The sequence below is a fragment of the Lycium barbarum genome, chromosome 2 (genome assembly GCF_019175385.1).
Source record: "Lycium barbarum isolate Lr01 chromosome 2, ASM1917538v2, whole genome shotgun sequence".
Taxonomy (NCBI): Eukaryota; Viridiplantae; Streptophyta; class Magnoliopsida; order Solanales; family Solanaceae; genus Lycium; species Lycium barbarum.
Window position 1 is genome coordinate 127,981,213 of NC_083338.1, and position 17,484 is coordinate 127,998,696.

Here is a 17,484-nt window from a genome sequence, read left to right on the forward strand (position 1 = left end):
CTGGTGTACCTCCTAGCACTCCACTCCCTCCAAATCCTAACCCTTCACCTAGAAGAACTTCTAGACAACATCAAACACCTAGCTATCTTAAAGAATATAACTACAGTCTTCCAAATTTACACTCTCACTCTCTTGTCTCTACCATGCACAACCATCCTCAGTTCTGTTTTACTACTCTGTGTCCTGAAAGCCAGCAGCTAGTTAAGATCATTTCCCATGAGAGTGAGCCTACTTTTTATGAAGAGGCAATTTTGAATCCTGCCTGGCAAATGGCCATGACACAGGAATTTGAAGCCCTATATACCAATGATACTTGGGAACTAGTACCATTACCTGATGGAAATAAAGCAATTGGTTGTAAATGGGTGTACAAATTAAAGCATAAGACAGATGGGAGTATAGAGAGGTTTAAGGCTAGATTAGTGGTGAAGGGGTACACTCAACAAGCTGAGATTGATTACATTGAAACATTCTCACCAGTGGTCAAAATGACCACTGTGAGAACCTTGTTATGTTTAGCAGATAAACAAAAGTGGGACTTGTATCAGCTAGATGTAAATAATGCCTTCCTTCATGGTGACTTACATGAGGAAGTATACATGTCCTTACCACAAGGACTCATGGTAGATTCTGGGAACACAGTCTGCAGACTAAAGAAGTCGCTGTATGGCTTGAAACAAGCTAGCAGGCAGTGGTATGATAAATTGGCAAGCTGCTTGTGTTCTAAAGGTTATACACACTCAGATAGTGATTACTCATTGTTTTACAGGAAGAAAGGATCATCTTTGGTATTTGTTGCCATCTATGTGGATGATATTATCTTGACTGGTACAGATATAGAGGAAATTACCTCACTTAAAGCCTTTCTACACAACCGGTTCAAAATCAAGGACCTTGGTAAGCTACACTACTTCCTAGGATTGGAGATATTGTATAGGGGTGATGGAGTGTTGATATCTCAGAGGAAATTTACTGATGACTTGTTGAAAGAGTTTGATTCTATAGACTACAAGGCAACCACATCCCCACTCGATTCCACAGAGAAGTTGCAAGCCATAGAAGGAAAATTGTTGGAAGATCTTACACAGTATAGGAAGTTAGTTGGGAAGCTCAATTTCTTGACCAATACAAGGATGGACATAGCCTATAGTGTGCAGCATCTCAGCCAGTTCATGCAATCACCAAGAGAACCTCATCTCAAGCCTGCATATCATGTTCTCAGATATTTGAAGTAGGATCCTACATTGGGAATCTTTATATCTAATAAGCCTGAGTACACAGTCACTGCTTATTGTGACTCTGACTGGGCTGCCTGTGCTGATTCAAGAAGGTCAGTAAGTGGATATTTGGTGCTCATGGGAGACAGCCCCATTAGCTGGAAGTCCAAGAAACAAGCAACTGTGTCATTATCCTCAGCAGAAGCTGAGTACAGAGCTGTGAGGCAAGTGGTAGGGGAGCTTGTTTGGTTTGAAAGACTATTGAAAGAGTTAACAGTGCAAGTTTCTTTGCCAATACAGGTCTTTTGCGATAGTCAGGCTGCAGTTCATATAGCCAAAAATCCTGTGTTTCATGAGAGAACCAAGCATATAGAAGTGGACTGCCATTTTGTTAGAGACAAACAACAAGAAGGGCTGATTTCACTTTATCACGTCTCCACAGATTCACAACTTGCTGATATATTCACAAAGGCTTTGATTGGGATCAAACATGCTACTGTCTTGAGCAAGTTGGTTGTGATTCCATCCCCTCCAACTTGCGAGGGGGGGGGGGTGTTGAGTTTACTTGTCATTAATTAATTATATCTTGTATTGAGTTGGTTTAGTTAGATTAGTTTTGTTATCAAGTCTAGTTTGTTATTAAGTAAGTCCACGTGGCAGGCAAAGTCAGTTAGGTAGTTTAGGTAGTTACTGATTCTAGATATTTTTGCATTGTGTATATATACACGCACGAATTGTATTAGAAACTAACTTCTCACAAATCAATGAATTGATTCCACAAAATATTCTCCCCAGCTCATGGTTTCCATAACTGTTTTCTTCCATCTCTCACCTTGGCTTCGAGCTCCATTAATGGAGTCACCAACTTTCCTTGTTTCATTGCTACTTCTCCACAATTACCTTATGTGATTGTGATGTTTGTTCTGTGGAGATACATAGTTTTGAAGAATTGTTAAGTAATATGGCTGTTATTTTCCTACTAGTTACAACTTTGGTTTAAATATAATCGATATCAATTGGATCTGTTTAGAAGCCAGCCAGAAGCGTAAGAACATATAGTACGTGCACATGTTGATCCTGGATGAATATTAGTGGAAAAGAATGTAATATCTCGCATGAAAGATAGCTACGGAATTTATAATGGTTAATGTTATTAATTACTAATACTACTTATTATTTGGGTTGAAAATTTTGGGGCACAGAGAAAAGGAAGTATAGTTGAATGAGCAATGACAAAACATACTAAATGGTTCACCTGGGGGATGAAATTAACTCTAGTAGTTTAATTTTTACTTTCGAATTTTTATTTTTATCAGTGGTAGAGATTTCCATATTAAATTAGCACTCTGATTAGACCAATTGTTGTACTCCCCTTCCACTTTGTAACAATTTCTACCATCTATTGTCCAGGCTCACTAATTAATGTGTTGTGTCCACATTACTCCAAACTCTGGCTCCTTAGAGATAAGTTCGTTAAGCATAAAAATTAAACAAAAAGAAACAAGAAGAAAACAACTTTTATTTCACCAATAAACTACTGCACGTACAGGAGTGTGATATAGATTTACAATGTCTTGCATCAGTTGTGTAAAACATCTGAAGGAATTTTTAGTGGTCTTGAATTACTCTGACTATGGTTGTATGAATTCAAATTGGATTTTCATTTTTTTTCACATTGTAAAGGGATTAATTAAATAGGATCATTTCTAGATATAATTTTTTGTGTGCGTGTATGTTTTCCGCTGGAGAACCATTTCTAGGTATGGTAGATGCTATGTAATTCAGAGCAAAAAAACCTTCTTACCAAATCTACACATTACTTCCAATCCACTATATAGTATAGATGTAAATTGTTGTTGTAAATTTTTACAACATGCCAAGACTTGTCCTAACCTTCATATAGTTTATTAATTTCAATTTAAATTATATTTGAAGTATTTCTAGTCTAGTATAGAAATTAGAATATTTTTCTCTACAAACTCCAATAGCTACTCCTTTTCTGAATTCAAGTTGTTTGACATTCTGCCTAAGTGTGGTTGAGCTTGAACTATGTGTTTGTTCTCATGCACTTGATAAAATCTTTCTGAACTCTCATGTTTCTGATATTTTCACATTTGATTTTGCTTCTTTCCTTAGAACTGTGACTATACGTTTGATTGGTGAGCTCCACTCTGGGTGAAAATGGCTGGAAATTACAGGTTTGAAATGGATCAGGAAGACATAGTTAGGTCCTTGATCACTTCTGTAGATAGTTTCATTCAAGATAGGCTAATTGACAAGGAACAAAGAACATCGCATAAAGAACAATGTGCTGAGAGGTTAGCAGCTGAAGATGAAAGCTCCGATAAAGATACAGAAGTTCGATACTCTGATCAAGCAGTTTTAGCCAATTTGGACTGGGGAATGGATGCCCTTGAAGAGGCAATTAACACTTCAAACATTGAAACTAAGATGGCTAGACTAGATTATGCGGAAAAAATGCTTCAAGTGTGTGCTATGTTGGATTCTAGCCAAAAAACTGCAGGGGTGCCTAATTTTTATCTCTCTGCTTGGGCTCATTTAAACCTTTCTTACTTATGGAAGTTGAGAAATAATGTTCACAACGCCGTACTTCATATTCTGGAGATGTTTATCGTTGACTCTTTCTTCTCGCGGATTGACTTTGCACCTGAGCTTTGGAAATGCCTGTTTCTTACACACATGAGCTCGATCGTTGGGTGGTACTCGGAGGAGAGACATCGGATAGTGATGGATGTTATTCCTGATTCTACTGACTTGTCTTTCACTATGGATTTTGATCATGACTTCAATGAATCTTTGATATTTTCTGTAAGGCCTGATCAAGCCAAGAAAATGCAGAAACTTGAGCAGCTTTATGGACAGTCATTGGATGAGAATACAAGGCTTTATGCAAAATACTATAAGGACTGCATGAACTATGATTCCGCAACTTCAAAGAAGGCAATTCCTCTGTTGCCAATCGCAGAGCCACCGATGACTCCGCTGCATGAGGTATCGAAGGAAAATATTTTATTCATAAACTTAATAAATTCTCAACTCTTTCTCTATTATATGAAAATAGCGAGCAACACCTACATTTATAACAGTGCAAAGCTTAGTTTAGCTAGGAACCGGAAAACAAATTCCTATATTACTCCGACTAATTTTTTTATTTAGTCATGTTAACTAAATACCAAATCCTAAACAGATTTGGTTTCCTACTCCAACTTTGGATTATTCTTCCAACAGGTATGCCGGTCAATTCCTGATTATGTCAAATTTGGCCCAATCTTGCCTAAGAGTGCCGGGTTTAGTCCTATTCTGAGAGTGAAGGAGAATGCAGAAGGAGAGTCAAGGTCAGGTCCATTAACTAGAAGTTACTGAATATTTGTTAGTTCTGTCACCACGATTCTTATTGTACTGCCATTATGGATTATGAGCACTGTAAAAAGAAAATGTCAAAACTTTTCTTTCTAATCCTTTGGATTTTAGCAGAATGAATATGAATCCTTCTTCGTCGACCCATAATCAGGAGGACTCCACGGCTTGGGATCCACTAGTTAGTTTTTTTCCCTTTAACTTATGCTACATCTTGTTACATTATGAATTGGTGATAATTCGTGGTACTGAGTTTATTCAAGTACTGCTCTTTCTTGTCATTCTCAGAAAGGAATTCCTGAGGAGGATGAAGAAGATTATGACCCTGAGCCTTATGTACACGTTGCATCAAATAAAAAGAATCAAGAAAACAATTCATCCAAAGTCAAGAATATTAGTACAAACCAAAGGCAATCTCCCAAGGCCTTCCCTTCCATGGACTCCCCTAAAGTGGATTCCCCTAGAACTCCTTCACAAGAGCCTTCACCAAAAAGATCAGATACCCCCTCGAAGAAAAGTGGAGCTGTATTACGCCTCTTTTCCGGGCGTGTTAAGGACTCCTCAAGTTCTACTTCTTTGCATTTGTCCCAAGAGTTAAAAAATAGCTCAGCAGACTCAGATGAAGAAAGGACAGTATGTTTCAGATCCCCACTTATCTGATATTATTTTTTAGGATAATTACTTTTTGGACCCCTCAAAAGAATAATAGCCAGAAAACATATAGGTTTTGTACATTAAATATAAATATACATACAATATACGTAAATATACATATAATATACACAATCAGTGTATATGTTTTGTATATTTTGGCTAGCGCCCATAATTAATCTCAGCCGACGGGCCAAAAATGAAAAAAGCTCTTTTTTTGTTTTACCAATGGTTCCCAGACCTGAATCTATGAGACTGCTCTGATAGTTATTTACTCATGCAGTTGCAACATGAGACTGTGGGGAGAAGAAATGCTCGAAGGCGGAGCCTTAGTCAATCCTTAGAAAAAGGGTACGTCTGTACAAGTCACATGCTAATATTGGAGGTGATTGAATTTTTCTAAATCTCTTCGAAACAATGACAGCTCTCCGAGTGATAGTGATGAAGGAAGTCACAGCTGCATTTCTCTTCCATTGTCGGATAAGTCGATTAATCCATCAAGGCCACCAAAAGATTTTGTCTGTCCAATAACTGGACAGATATTCAATGATCCTGTCACCCTTGAAACTGGTCAAACATATGAAGGGAAAGCCATCCAGGAATGGATGAATAGAGGTAGTGTTAGAATTATGCTTTTTGACTGTAGTAAGATTTAGTTTTTTTTGTGGAGATATTCTAGGCTAGGAAATGATTATCTTTTTACTGTTTTTGTTACTGAAAGAGCTCAACAAAGCTAAATAAAATAGTTCCCTTTGACTGCATAGCAAGTATCTTTCTCTTAGTTTCTCTGTTATTTCCTTAAGTTTCTTTGTTAAAAACCAACAGGTAATACAACGTGTCCCATTACAAGGCAGTCTTTATCTGCAGCTACTCTTCCTAAAACCAACTATGTCCTGAAGAGACTGATAACCTCTTGGAGGGAACAACACCCTGACCTAGCTCAGGAGTTTTCATACTCAGCAACACCACAAAGTTATTTAAGCATTCCGTCTTCAAGAGAAAGGTCATCTGAATCTACTCCATCTCCGACATTTAATTATCCTAATCATAGTCGTATAGAGGAAATCGTCGAACAAAGATCACGAAGATTTATGCGAGCAGCAGCTGTATCAATGTCACCTACAAGTGTAATTTCTCAAGCAGCAACCGAAGCAATTATCAATGGCTTAAAACCTTATGTTTCATGTCTGTGCACTTCAGAGGACTTACAAGAATGTGAACAAGCCATATTGACTATAGCAAAGATATGGAATGACTCGAAACTTGATCGATCTCAAGGAGTTCACTCCTATTTATCCACACCAACAATAGTGAACGGATTTGTAGAGGTATTATCAGCTTCCTCAAAGAGGGAAGTTTTAAGGACAACAATTTATGTTTTGTCCGAGCTACTCTATGCAGAGGATAGCGTTGGCGAGATCCTCACAAGTGTGGACTCTGATTTTGAGTGCCTAGCAACTTTATTGAAAGACGGTCTTGCTGAAGCAGCAGTTCTTATTTACCTACTCAGACCATCGTTCTCTCAACTTTCAGCTCATAATTTCGTACCCTCTCTTACTCAGATTATTATCTCAAACAGAAATGAGGATTCTAGTGATTTTCAGCTCACAATAGGACCAAAGGAAGCTTCTGTTGTGTTGCTCGAACAAATTATTACTGGAGGAGGTGAGAGTGACAGATCATTCAATGCTATGCAGATTATATCAGAAAATGGTATACCTGCCTTGCTGAAGTGCCTAGAAAATGAAAATGGAAGAGAGTCCATCGTATGCATACTTTTATGCTGTATTCGGGCTGATAAGAGTTGCAGAAATACAATAGCTAGTAGAATTGAGTTATCCCCTGTTCTTGAGTTAATTCACACAGGAAGCGATAGCGTGAAAGCCACATGCATAGATCTTCTTTATGAATTAGTTTTGTTAAGCAGGTACTTAAACAAACATGACTCTATTCTTTCAATATTTGTCTATAAATCACCTTTGACTTACTTATTTAAATACTCGTTTTGTTTCAATTTAACGGTCGTACTTTCCTTTTTAGTGTGTTTAAAAAAGAATGCCTCTTACCGTATTTGGTAACTCTCTAATTCCAACCTTCTAGTTAGAATGTTTAAAATCACAAGATACAAACGTCTTCCTTATTTTCTTAAACTCTGTTCCTAGTTTCCATCTAAGACACTAAAATTGAAACGGAGGGAGTACACGCTTATCTGGTTTTCGAAATTAAATTTTAAATGTTGTATTCAATCTTTGGTTATAATTATCATAAAGTGATCCCTCCAGATTTGGACTCATGAAAGATGTTTGTTCTTTACTAATTGCAGGAGAATATTGTGCAACCAGATTCTGCAGATAATTAAGGATGAGGGAGCATTTAGTACAATGCACGCTCTTCTTGTCTGTCTACAGATGGCTTCAATGGAGCAGAAATCCACCATTGCTCCTCTTCTTTTGCAGCTTGACCTTCTGGTCTGTTCCATTTATTTTTGAAATATTTTCAACCACTCTGTTGAATAAAAATTTCATAAGAGAAATTTGATTCAGGTTGAGCCTAGGAAAATGAGCATATACCGGGAAGAATCAATAGAGTCATTGATTGAAGCACTTCACAAAAAGGACTTTCCTGCGTCTCAGCTCAGGGCTCTTGATGCCTTGTTATCTCTTTCCGGGCATATGACTAACTCTGGTAAGTCATTTCTTGAAGCCCGCCTACTCAGGATTGCAGGATTTAATCAGCGGTATAATGCTACGATGAAAGAAGAGAGGCAAAGAGCAGTTGAAAATGACATCACAAATACAATGGTATGAAGTTCTTCAGCTATTTAGTTGTGTTTATGGATAAGTAAAGATATACATATAATATACATAATGTATAAAAAATTTACATATAAAATACATAAATATACATAATCAGTGTATGTGGTTTATATATTTTGGTTAATGTCCGTAATTAATTTCGGCCGATGGGTCAAAATTTAAACAAACCCTTATTGTTTTGTAATTTGTGCAAGCAGTAATCTTAACTGAACACCTGGTTTATAGGAAGAGGAAGAAAAAGCGCTGAGTTCTTGGGAAAATAGAATGGCTTTTGTTCTTTGCAACCATGAGAAAGGATTAATATTCAAAGCTTTAGACGAATGCCTTAAGAGCACCTCCATGGAGATAGCAAGATCTTCCTTTATCATAGCAACATGGCTAATTCATATGCTCTATAACTTTCCCGATACTGGAATTAGAGACGTTGCTCGTAAGTCCTTGCTCGAGCAATTTATACAAATGCTGCAGTCAACAAAGAATCTCGAGGAGAAGATCTTGGCAGCTCTTGCTTTGAGAGGCTTTATTATTGATTTAGGTAAGGTGGAAGATTGGCTACTTAGCAAGTATGTAAACAGGATATTAAGATTTTATTCATAACTGGTGGTTGATCTTTATGTTACAAGGTGCACTTAGCGAACTGGGAATATATGCCAAATGTTTGTGCAAAAACTTGAGGAAACTTAAAAAGTACTCTACAGCGGTCAGTGATATAATGAAAACCTTGATGAACTTGCCATGTATTGATGCTGTAAGTAATTTCTATGCTAATAAGTTATAGTTGCATAAGGAAATGTATATTAAGTAAGAATATACATTCAATATACATATCATATACAATAATATACACATATTATACACTATCATATACATAACCAGTGTATATGTTTCGTATACTTTGGCTAGCCCAGTAATTAATTTTGGCCGATGGGCCAAAAATGAAAGAAGCCCTATTTTTTATAGGTCCTAACTCCTAATAGTTAGAAACGCAGGCAGAATTATGGTGCTATTCTGAATGTCCTGAGATGGATGTTTCGATGAATGGAGAAGTTCTTTGTCTGATCCACATAAGAAGTCGGCTCATTAGCAGTCATTCCGATGGAACCATTAAGGTAAGGGCCTCTTTATTAAGCAGCCATGGTTCCTGTTCTTCTACTACTACTTTTCTCCAAATTGTAGATCTTTCTCTGTTCAGGTCTGGGAAACTGGAAAAAGAGTTCCTCGGTTAATTCATGAAACTCGTGAGCACACAAAGGCAGTTACGTGCCTTTATGTTTCATCTTCATGTGATAAACTGTATAGTGGTTCATTGGACAGAACAATCCGGGTAAGCTCTCCTTCTAACAACGAAGTACGTAGAAAAGATATGATTGTAATCCTATATAATTAGAGAATAAGTGCTGATGTACCAATATCTGAAAATGTCACCTAGTTTCAAGTCTGATCTGTATTATACAAAGTAGAAGAAGAATCAATTAAGAAATGCTTAATTTTTACAATTAATTTCTGGAGAAGGCAGAAAGCAAATAACATAGCCTTGTAATCTTGTAGGTTTGGGCTATAAATCAAGAGGAAATCCACTGTCTTCAGGTTCATGATGTTAAGGAGCCGGTGCTTGAGTTGATAGCTAACACTCATTTTGCATGCTTCGCATCCCAAGCAACAGGAGTTAAGGTCAGCAGGCTGGATTTTTTTCAAAATGAATGTTTATCCAGTAAAATAGATAACATCATCTTTAATGAGACCTTGACCTAGTGCAAGTGACTCATTAAACTTCAACTTTTACAGGTTTATAATTGGTCAGGGGTTCCCAAGCATGTAAACTTCCAAAAATATGTTAAGTGCCTTGCCATTATGGGCGATAAGCTTTATTGTGGATGCACAGGCTATAGTATCCAGGTAATACTTTGTCCATTTCATGAGTAGGTTATATAGGAACAAGAAGGGAGATTTTTTCCTACATTCTCTGTTGATGTCATATTCTTGATTGAGACAAATGACATGACAGTGAAAACCAAAGATTTCCAGTTTTGGATTAAAGTTTGATAAGCATATTAAACTAATGGCAGGAAGTTGATTTAAGATCTCAAACGTCAACAACATTTTATGCTGGTGCCAAGAAATTGTTGGGAAAACAGAATATATATTCCCTTCAAGTTCAAAAGAATGTTGTTTTCGCTGGTGGTTCCTCAGTTGATGGAATATCCGGAAAGGTATAAGCATTTTCTCATTGATAGCCATTTTACTTCCATAAAAACGTTTTAGAATGACATGATTTCTGCTTCTCGTCCAATAAACGGGCTCGTGAAGGTATTTTCACTCCCTAGCAAGGCAGTCATTGGATCACTGTCAACCGGTTCAGACATCCAACGAATTGCAATAAACAGTGACTTCATATTTTCTGCCACAAAATCTGGGATCTTAGAGGTATGGCTGCAAGAAAGAGTTACAAAGATGACTTCCATTAAGATGAGAAGTGGTGGACAGACTAGAATTACATCTTTAGCTGTGGATAAAGATGGAGAAATGATATTTGCTGGTTCTACTGATGGAAAAATTCAGGTTAAATGCATATTTCTTTAGCTATGTTGATCACAGGTTTATTACAAGCGATTACTAGTGATTCACCATTTCATGCTGATTGCAGGTTTGGCGTTTGGATTAAAAGAAAGGAAAATTGCTTTGGTGCCACATCTACTTGGAACTGGAAATGTAACAATTTAGTGTAATCTTTGAATACCTTATCGGTCATTCTCAATATTCTGTATGACATTTCCTGTACCACTAAAATGTAACAAGCAATGTAAAGAAAATTACCCAGAATCTATGTAGTCTTAAAATATATACACTTCAATTTATGTGACACCATTTGACTAGCACAAATTTAAAAAAGAAAAGGAAGACTTTTGAAATTTGTGGTCTAAAAAAAACCTTAGACATTTGTGTGATTTATATATGTATTACTATAAATCATTTCATTAAGGGTAAAATGAGAATTTTAAAGTTAAGTTTTTTCTAATTATATAAAGGTGACATTCTTTTGGGACGGACTAAAAAAAAGTTTGTCACATAAATTGAGACAGAGGGAAGGTTAGCCAGTGTCTTGTCAGAAACAAATAAAATGTTCAATTGGAATTAGCAATAGAGATCCAGGTCCCTTGTTCATTATACTTTAAACTTAGTTTTCTATCTTCAAAGAGTTAAAAGCACTCTAGTTCTTCAATTTTTAAAATTCTTTTCCTTGGTCATTATGATTAACCAACTAAGCAAATCAAACCCGATAATTACTTCAAACGTAAACTATGATTCCTCCGTTAATTGATTCTCTTAATTGGTTTATGCACGAAATCAAATTAGTGACAATTGACAAATTAAATTAGACATATATATATATCATGTAATCATGGTTAGCTAGAATGATAACTGAACAATTGAAAGACGTGTTTTGCATTCATAATTGGTACACGAGGTGTCATTGAAACGCTATTCCAGTTATGAGACCCACACACATGTTGACCGATGGCGGAATCTTTGTTATTTCCTTCCCTTTGACATTGGCAGTTCTTCTTTTGGTGTGCGCCTCAGATGGCATGGCATATCAATTAGGATTTCTGGTATGATCCGGTGGATCTAGCCAAGTTTTTTTCTGGACAATGTGGACCACGTTCAATTATCTTCAAGTGAGAAATTAGTTTACTGACTTTACTAAGGGTCTGTTTGGAAAGCCACCTGGTAATTGGAATTGGTGTAATTACTACCCTAGTAATTACACAGTATTGTAATTACAATGACATGTTTGTTTGTCATAATGTAATTACAGTGTAATTACAAGCATGTTGTTTGGTTGCACAAGTGTAATTACACAGTTAGTTTAATTTAAAAATAAAACTTATTAACTATAAAAATTTAAAATTAATATTTAAAAAATATTTGCCTTTATAAATGATATTAAATTAGCTATAAAATAACACATTGTTTCTTGAAAATATGTTAATTAATAATCATATATTTGTAACTAATATTGTAAAAAATAGTTGATATATAATTTAGAATTAATAATATTTTTATTTTAATTGATTATAAAACTTAAAAGCATACTTTTTTTTGTGAGAACATCATGGGATTTGATGTTTGAAAAATAAATTATAAATATAATGCCACAATATTATTCAAATGTTTAACAAAAATTCTATCAATTATAAATGAAAAATAAACAACAAGCAATGTGAAATAACAAGTCAATAGTACTAAAGCAAATAAATTAAAGTCGAAAATATAACTTAAATTCAAAATCCAAATTATTTTTAACATAATACTCTTATGTCAAATTCCAACATTACATAAGTAAGTTCCAACGTAATATAAGTAAATACTCCTATAATTCAAAAGAAAGGAAAAATATAAGTTTATAACCACATTCATAACGAAATTCTACTTTAATAATGTCACTCATTATATGTCAAGTTTGTTAATGACTCATTCTTTCTAATATTAAGAGATGTAGTTTCAAAAATTAGAATAATAATACGGTTATGCTAAATGAATAAAAAAAAATGAGCAATTGCATGGAACCACAAGAAGTAAAGGTTGGGAATGAAAAGAAAGGAAATGAAATATAAATAATATAAAAAGAAAAATATATTTTTTAAAAAATAAAAATAATTAAAAAGTAAAAATAAAAAATAAATTAATTAATAGAAATAAAAATTAGAAAATAAAATAAATTAAAATAAAATAGAAAATAAATTAAATAATATAATTTAAAAATAAATTAAAAAGAAAAGAAATAAAATAAAATAAAAAAGAAATAAATTAAAAAGTAACTCTGTAATTACAGGGTGTAACCTCTTGTGATAATAATGATTATTTCAAGGTTCATATTTGAGTAAAGCTGCTATAAAAGGGTAATTCAACAAAGAATGTATTGTTATAGATTTTTTTTAAAAAAAAAAAGTTATTGTAAGGAGGTACAATATAATAGAAAAAATCGATTTGACAAAAAACTTGATTGTTATAATGAAATATTGTTATAGTGCGTTGTTATAGAGATGTAAGACCGTGATCTTTTTTGGGAATCACTCTCTATACCATAGGTGTGAATAATATTTTCTTGTCACATTACTGATACACCAACATCATCAATGGACGCACAGTATTTTTGTCCCTTTTAACATTTCTCTTTAAAAAAACATGTACTACTCTTTTGATCTTTTATATTCCCTTGGCCTTTCTCCAAATCTCAAAAATAAGTTTTTGTTAAAACAAGAGAGTCCAACGTAAATTGCCGAACTCTCTTTGTTTTTCCCCCCTCAAATTTTCAAGCATCACATCAAGAATATTACAACATTAAAAGTAATATCAAGTTATCTGCTTGTTGAACCAGGTTTCATTAATTTATTTTTTATTATTTTGCATCAAAAAGTTATTATTATTGGTATTTTTACTTCATAGATTTATATTTTTTTAATTACTTACTAAAATTTAAAATATCAATTAAAAATATGAATTCGATTATTCAAAACTCAATTAAGAGATAGATTGAAACTTTAACATATCAAAAAGTTAGAAAAATAGGTTTGAAATAAAATTATATATGACTTTTTGTTATTTGTTTTAACAAGAACTCAAGAAGCTTAAAGACTCTCATTGAAGTTTTGCTTTAGGTTTCCAGTTTATTGATCTGCCCCTGATACTAAACTAATGTAATGTGGGCCCCCAAGACCATTTGTCAATAATTATGTTCTTTCAAAAATTATTTTCCTTACAACTATTTTAACTTTTAACTTTTATATTACTTTCCCCGGCTAACGACTGCTTAACAACATTATTAATATGTAGTACGTAAAATTACTCTATTTGGTAATATAATTGGTGACTCTATAAAAATCATGTTGATATATAATTGGAATAACATACAGAGTGCTGGCTTCAACTATGGTTTGAAACGGATGTGGGATTTTGGCCATTCAACATTTTCAAGGAATTAAAGAATCTCTTGTAATTTCATTTTCTCGGGATAACCATCTAGTATTCGGAATTTACTGGCCCAACAAATTTGAAGTTGTGTTGCGTAAGTTTCATTTAAGGAGGCCGCCTATTAGGAGTTTCTCCATTCTCAGTACTCGAATATGAAATCTCCGATTAAGGATGTGTTGGAGTACAAAGTATATAAACTTAGAGACTAAACTGTCTATATTGGAACTTAGTAACTAACTATTCAAATGTTAGTTAAGCCGTGTGCCTTGGTTAGTTAATGATCATTAGGCTAGCTGATTAATTAGTTAGTTATGATTAGTTAGATTGTGTATATATACATTGGATTGTATACTTGTAAAGGCAATGAAGTAAGATCAATAAACAAGATATTTCTCTCTCTACTTGTGTATGAATGTTTCTTCTTCTTTAAGCTTATAGCTTCTGTCTTCTTCCTTATTCATCTTGATCTTAATCTTCATGAATTACTACACATAAAATAGCATGGTATCAGAGCCTAAGTCGTGATTACTAACGACTAAGATCGATTCAAAACCAATTAAGTTCCGCAAAACAAATCTGTGTCAAGAACTTCAAGGTTTGACAGTGTTCATCAATGGCAATGGAAGATATGCCTAATGTATCTATAAACAATGCTAACAATTCTCAAGCTAACAACAATAATACTCAGAGCAATGCTCAGCCAGATCCAAGTGGTGGATCTATACAATATGTTGGAACTCAAGGAGTGAAGATTGATTATAATCATCCGATGTTTCTGTCTCCTGCTGATCAAAGTGGAATTCAAATCATATCATTTCAACTAACTGGTGTGGAGAACTATTCAATCTGGTATAATTCAATGCGTCTTGCTCTTCTTGGAAGGAACAAAGTAGGGCTGATTGATGGATTGTGCAGTAAAGATAACTTCCCAGATGCATTATGGAATAGGTGGGAAAGAGTGAATGCGATTGTCTTATCATGGATAATGGGATCAGTTGAGAAGAATATGTTAGGAGGAATCATGTATGCAACAAATGCACAACGAGTATGGGAAGATCTATATGAAAGATTCAATAAGATTGATGGATCAAGGACCTTTAATATACATAAAGAGATAGCAACCCTCACACAAGGTACAACTACTGTGTCTGCTTATTTTTCTAAGTTGAAGAGTTTATGGGAAGAGTTTGAGGCACTAATTCCAATACCTAGTTGTAACTGTGATAAGTCTAAAGAGTTTGTGATTCATCTGCAAAAATTGAAGTTGTTTCAATTCCTTATGGAACTAAATGAAAGCTACAATCAAGCAAGGAGTCAAATATTGTTGATGTGTCCTATGCCTAGTTTAAACCAAGCCTATGGTATGGTAACCAATGATGAAGGGAAAAAGTCCATAGCAGCAACATCTGGATCTTTAATTGCTAATCCTATGTCCATGGGAAATGTAGATGTGGCAATGTCCTCTCTCCACCGCCAAGCCAACCCCGACGAACTCCCACCGTCGGAGCTCCGGCAGAAAAAAAACCACCACGAGCACCACCTCCACTGGCCGATGAAGAAATTTCCGTCGATTTTCAAGGCCTTTCATGTACAAAGACGGGTTTTTATTTTAAGTTTATTCATTACTTTTTTTAATTCATCCGATAATTATTTATTCTCTTACTAACATTTTTATTAAGTCTCATGCAGGCATCCGGAGTTACTTTTGAATATGACACTCAAAAGAAGTTCAAATAGTTTCTTAAATTCTTTTTTTTATATATATTTTTTTACATTCTTAAATTATGCAAGCATAAAATATAGTGAAACTTTACTTTTTAGGGTGCAGGTTGGTGGTATTTATTTATGATCTGCTTATGTGATTTAAATTTCATGTGTTTTAGACAAATTAACATTAGACAGTTATTATTTTTCGTAGCTAATATTCTTATAGTTATCACGTTTCGCTAGAGTTTTAATTTAGTAGTTTAGCACACTTAAGTAAATAAATAGGGTGATTTGCCTCAATATTTAGGTTTTAAAATGCACTCTCATAATTAATTGATTAGGTGTACATACTTAGCTAGTTAAATTAGTTAACTCACCTTGAGTGCAAAATAATTTCATGTCCATTCCTTATACCTTTTTCACATACCCAAGCTCCTAAGTTGCAGATAACTTTTTTTTTTAAAAATAATTATTATATCACATATGTATAAAATACGTATTGCATGATTATTTACGTGAATAGTCATATTAGTTATTCTTTAGTATAAATTCCATTAATGTTTTTGTAAATAATAATCAAGCCTTTTTACACATCCCTCGTATAGTTAAATTGGTCCAGCCGGGAACTACATTTGTGGATTCTGAAGGATGCCTACCACCTTCCCTTCGGAATAATTTGAACCCTTACCTAGAATCTCACTTATTTTCGTAGACCATGTTAAGCTGCATATATTAATAATTTATAGGTACCCTAGTATACCTTAAATGCTAGGTGGCGACTCTGTACATAATTAATCATTTCAGAGCTCCATAAGTTGTGCTTTGTTTAGCCTTTGGTAAAAATAGGGTGCAACAACATGGCGACTCCACTGGGGACACTTAGGTTCTAACCATATGGACTCAATTTGTTATTCGAGGTATGTTATCTTTATTTGAGTTTTTGTTTATTATTTTACTTGCCTGTATTTATTCGTCATGTATATCCTTCCCCTTGTTCCCTTATTTGTTTACGTACATATCTGCTTTTTTTTTCATACACTGTATTATTGCCTTTTTTTTACTAACAAGTTTTATTTACCATACTCATTTTTTACTTTATTGTAAATTATGCATCTTGGTTTTACTGTTTCTCTTTAATTGCTATCTTTTTGTGGTTTTATATTAATATTCATATGTGTTATCGGTTTATATAAAATGGCATTCCGTTCATATTTCCTCCACTCCTGGAAAATTCACACAAATTCACACACTTAAAGCGGTTTCGCGGTTCGCGGCCGTGCACTACTAAATTACCCTTTTAGTTGGATCGATCTTGTGGATTTAGTCGATCGGCGGTGCAGTCGACGGCCACGGACTTTCCACTCCCAAGTTGTCCGCTTGGGAGAGCCTTGTGTCATAGGAAAACCAACTCTTAGAATTCCTAGGTTACTGTACATTCCATTTTGCAATTGTTTTTAGCTAGGTTGAATTTTATCCTTTATTTCGAACGTTCTTTTCATTTTTCACATACTCTTTATTTGTTACATGTTTTTATTTTTAAATAAATATTGTTGTTATTTGCTTTGCACTACCTTAGCACTTTATCTAACTATTTTTAGTTGACTTGTGTTGAACCCTGCATTTTGTAAAATGTTTTTTTTTCTTCAATCATGCATTTTGTACCCTATCTGCAAGAACTACGCACACTTCATTCTCTTCTGTGATGAGATACGTAGGCAGCCCTTTTGGGTTCGGTATTCATT

At 34.4% G+C, this 17,484-nt stretch overlaps 1 protein-coding gene across 1 annotated transcript; it reads left to right on the top strand.

Annotated features, from left to right (window-relative positions):
* The first annotated feature begins 3,363 nt into the window (after positions 1–3,363).
* LOC132622109 (putative E3 ubiquitin-protein ligase LIN-1) lies at positions 3,364–10,870 on the top strand. The gene is made up of 18 exons (XM_060336647.1): positions 3,364–4,229; positions 4,467–4,573; positions 4,710–4,776; positions 4,884–5,228; positions 5,530–5,597; positions 5,671–5,861; positions 6,072–7,173; positions 7,570–7,714; positions 7,790–8,047; positions 8,288–8,597; positions 8,686–8,810; positions 9,052–9,171; positions 9,255–9,386; positions 9,611–9,733; positions 9,848–9,958; positions 10,129–10,272; positions 10,370–10,621; positions 10,707–10,870. Exons 1-18 carry the CDS (start codon positions 3,399–3,401, stop codon positions 10,722–10,724), a joined length of 4,449 nt encoding a protein of 1,482 aa, XP_060192630.1. The 5' UTR covers positions 3,364–3,398; the 3' UTR covers positions 10,725–10,870.
* Positions 10,871–17,484: the final 6,614 nt, after the last annotated feature.

Excerpts from the sequence above, each read along its gene's own strand:
- LOC132622109 (XM_060336647.1), top strand. The coding sequence starts at position 3,399 with ATGGCTGGAAATTACAGGTTTGAAATGGATCAGGAAGACATAGTTAGG. Across the intron at positions 5,229-5,529 it reads ACTCAGATGAAGAAAGGACA|TTGCAACATGAGACTGTGGG; the intron begins GTATGTTTCAGA and ends TTACTCATGCAG. Across the intron at positions 9,387-9,610 it reads CATTGGACAGAACAATCCGG|GTTTGGGCTATAAATCAAGA; the intron begins GTAAGCTCTCCT and ends GTAATCTTGTAG.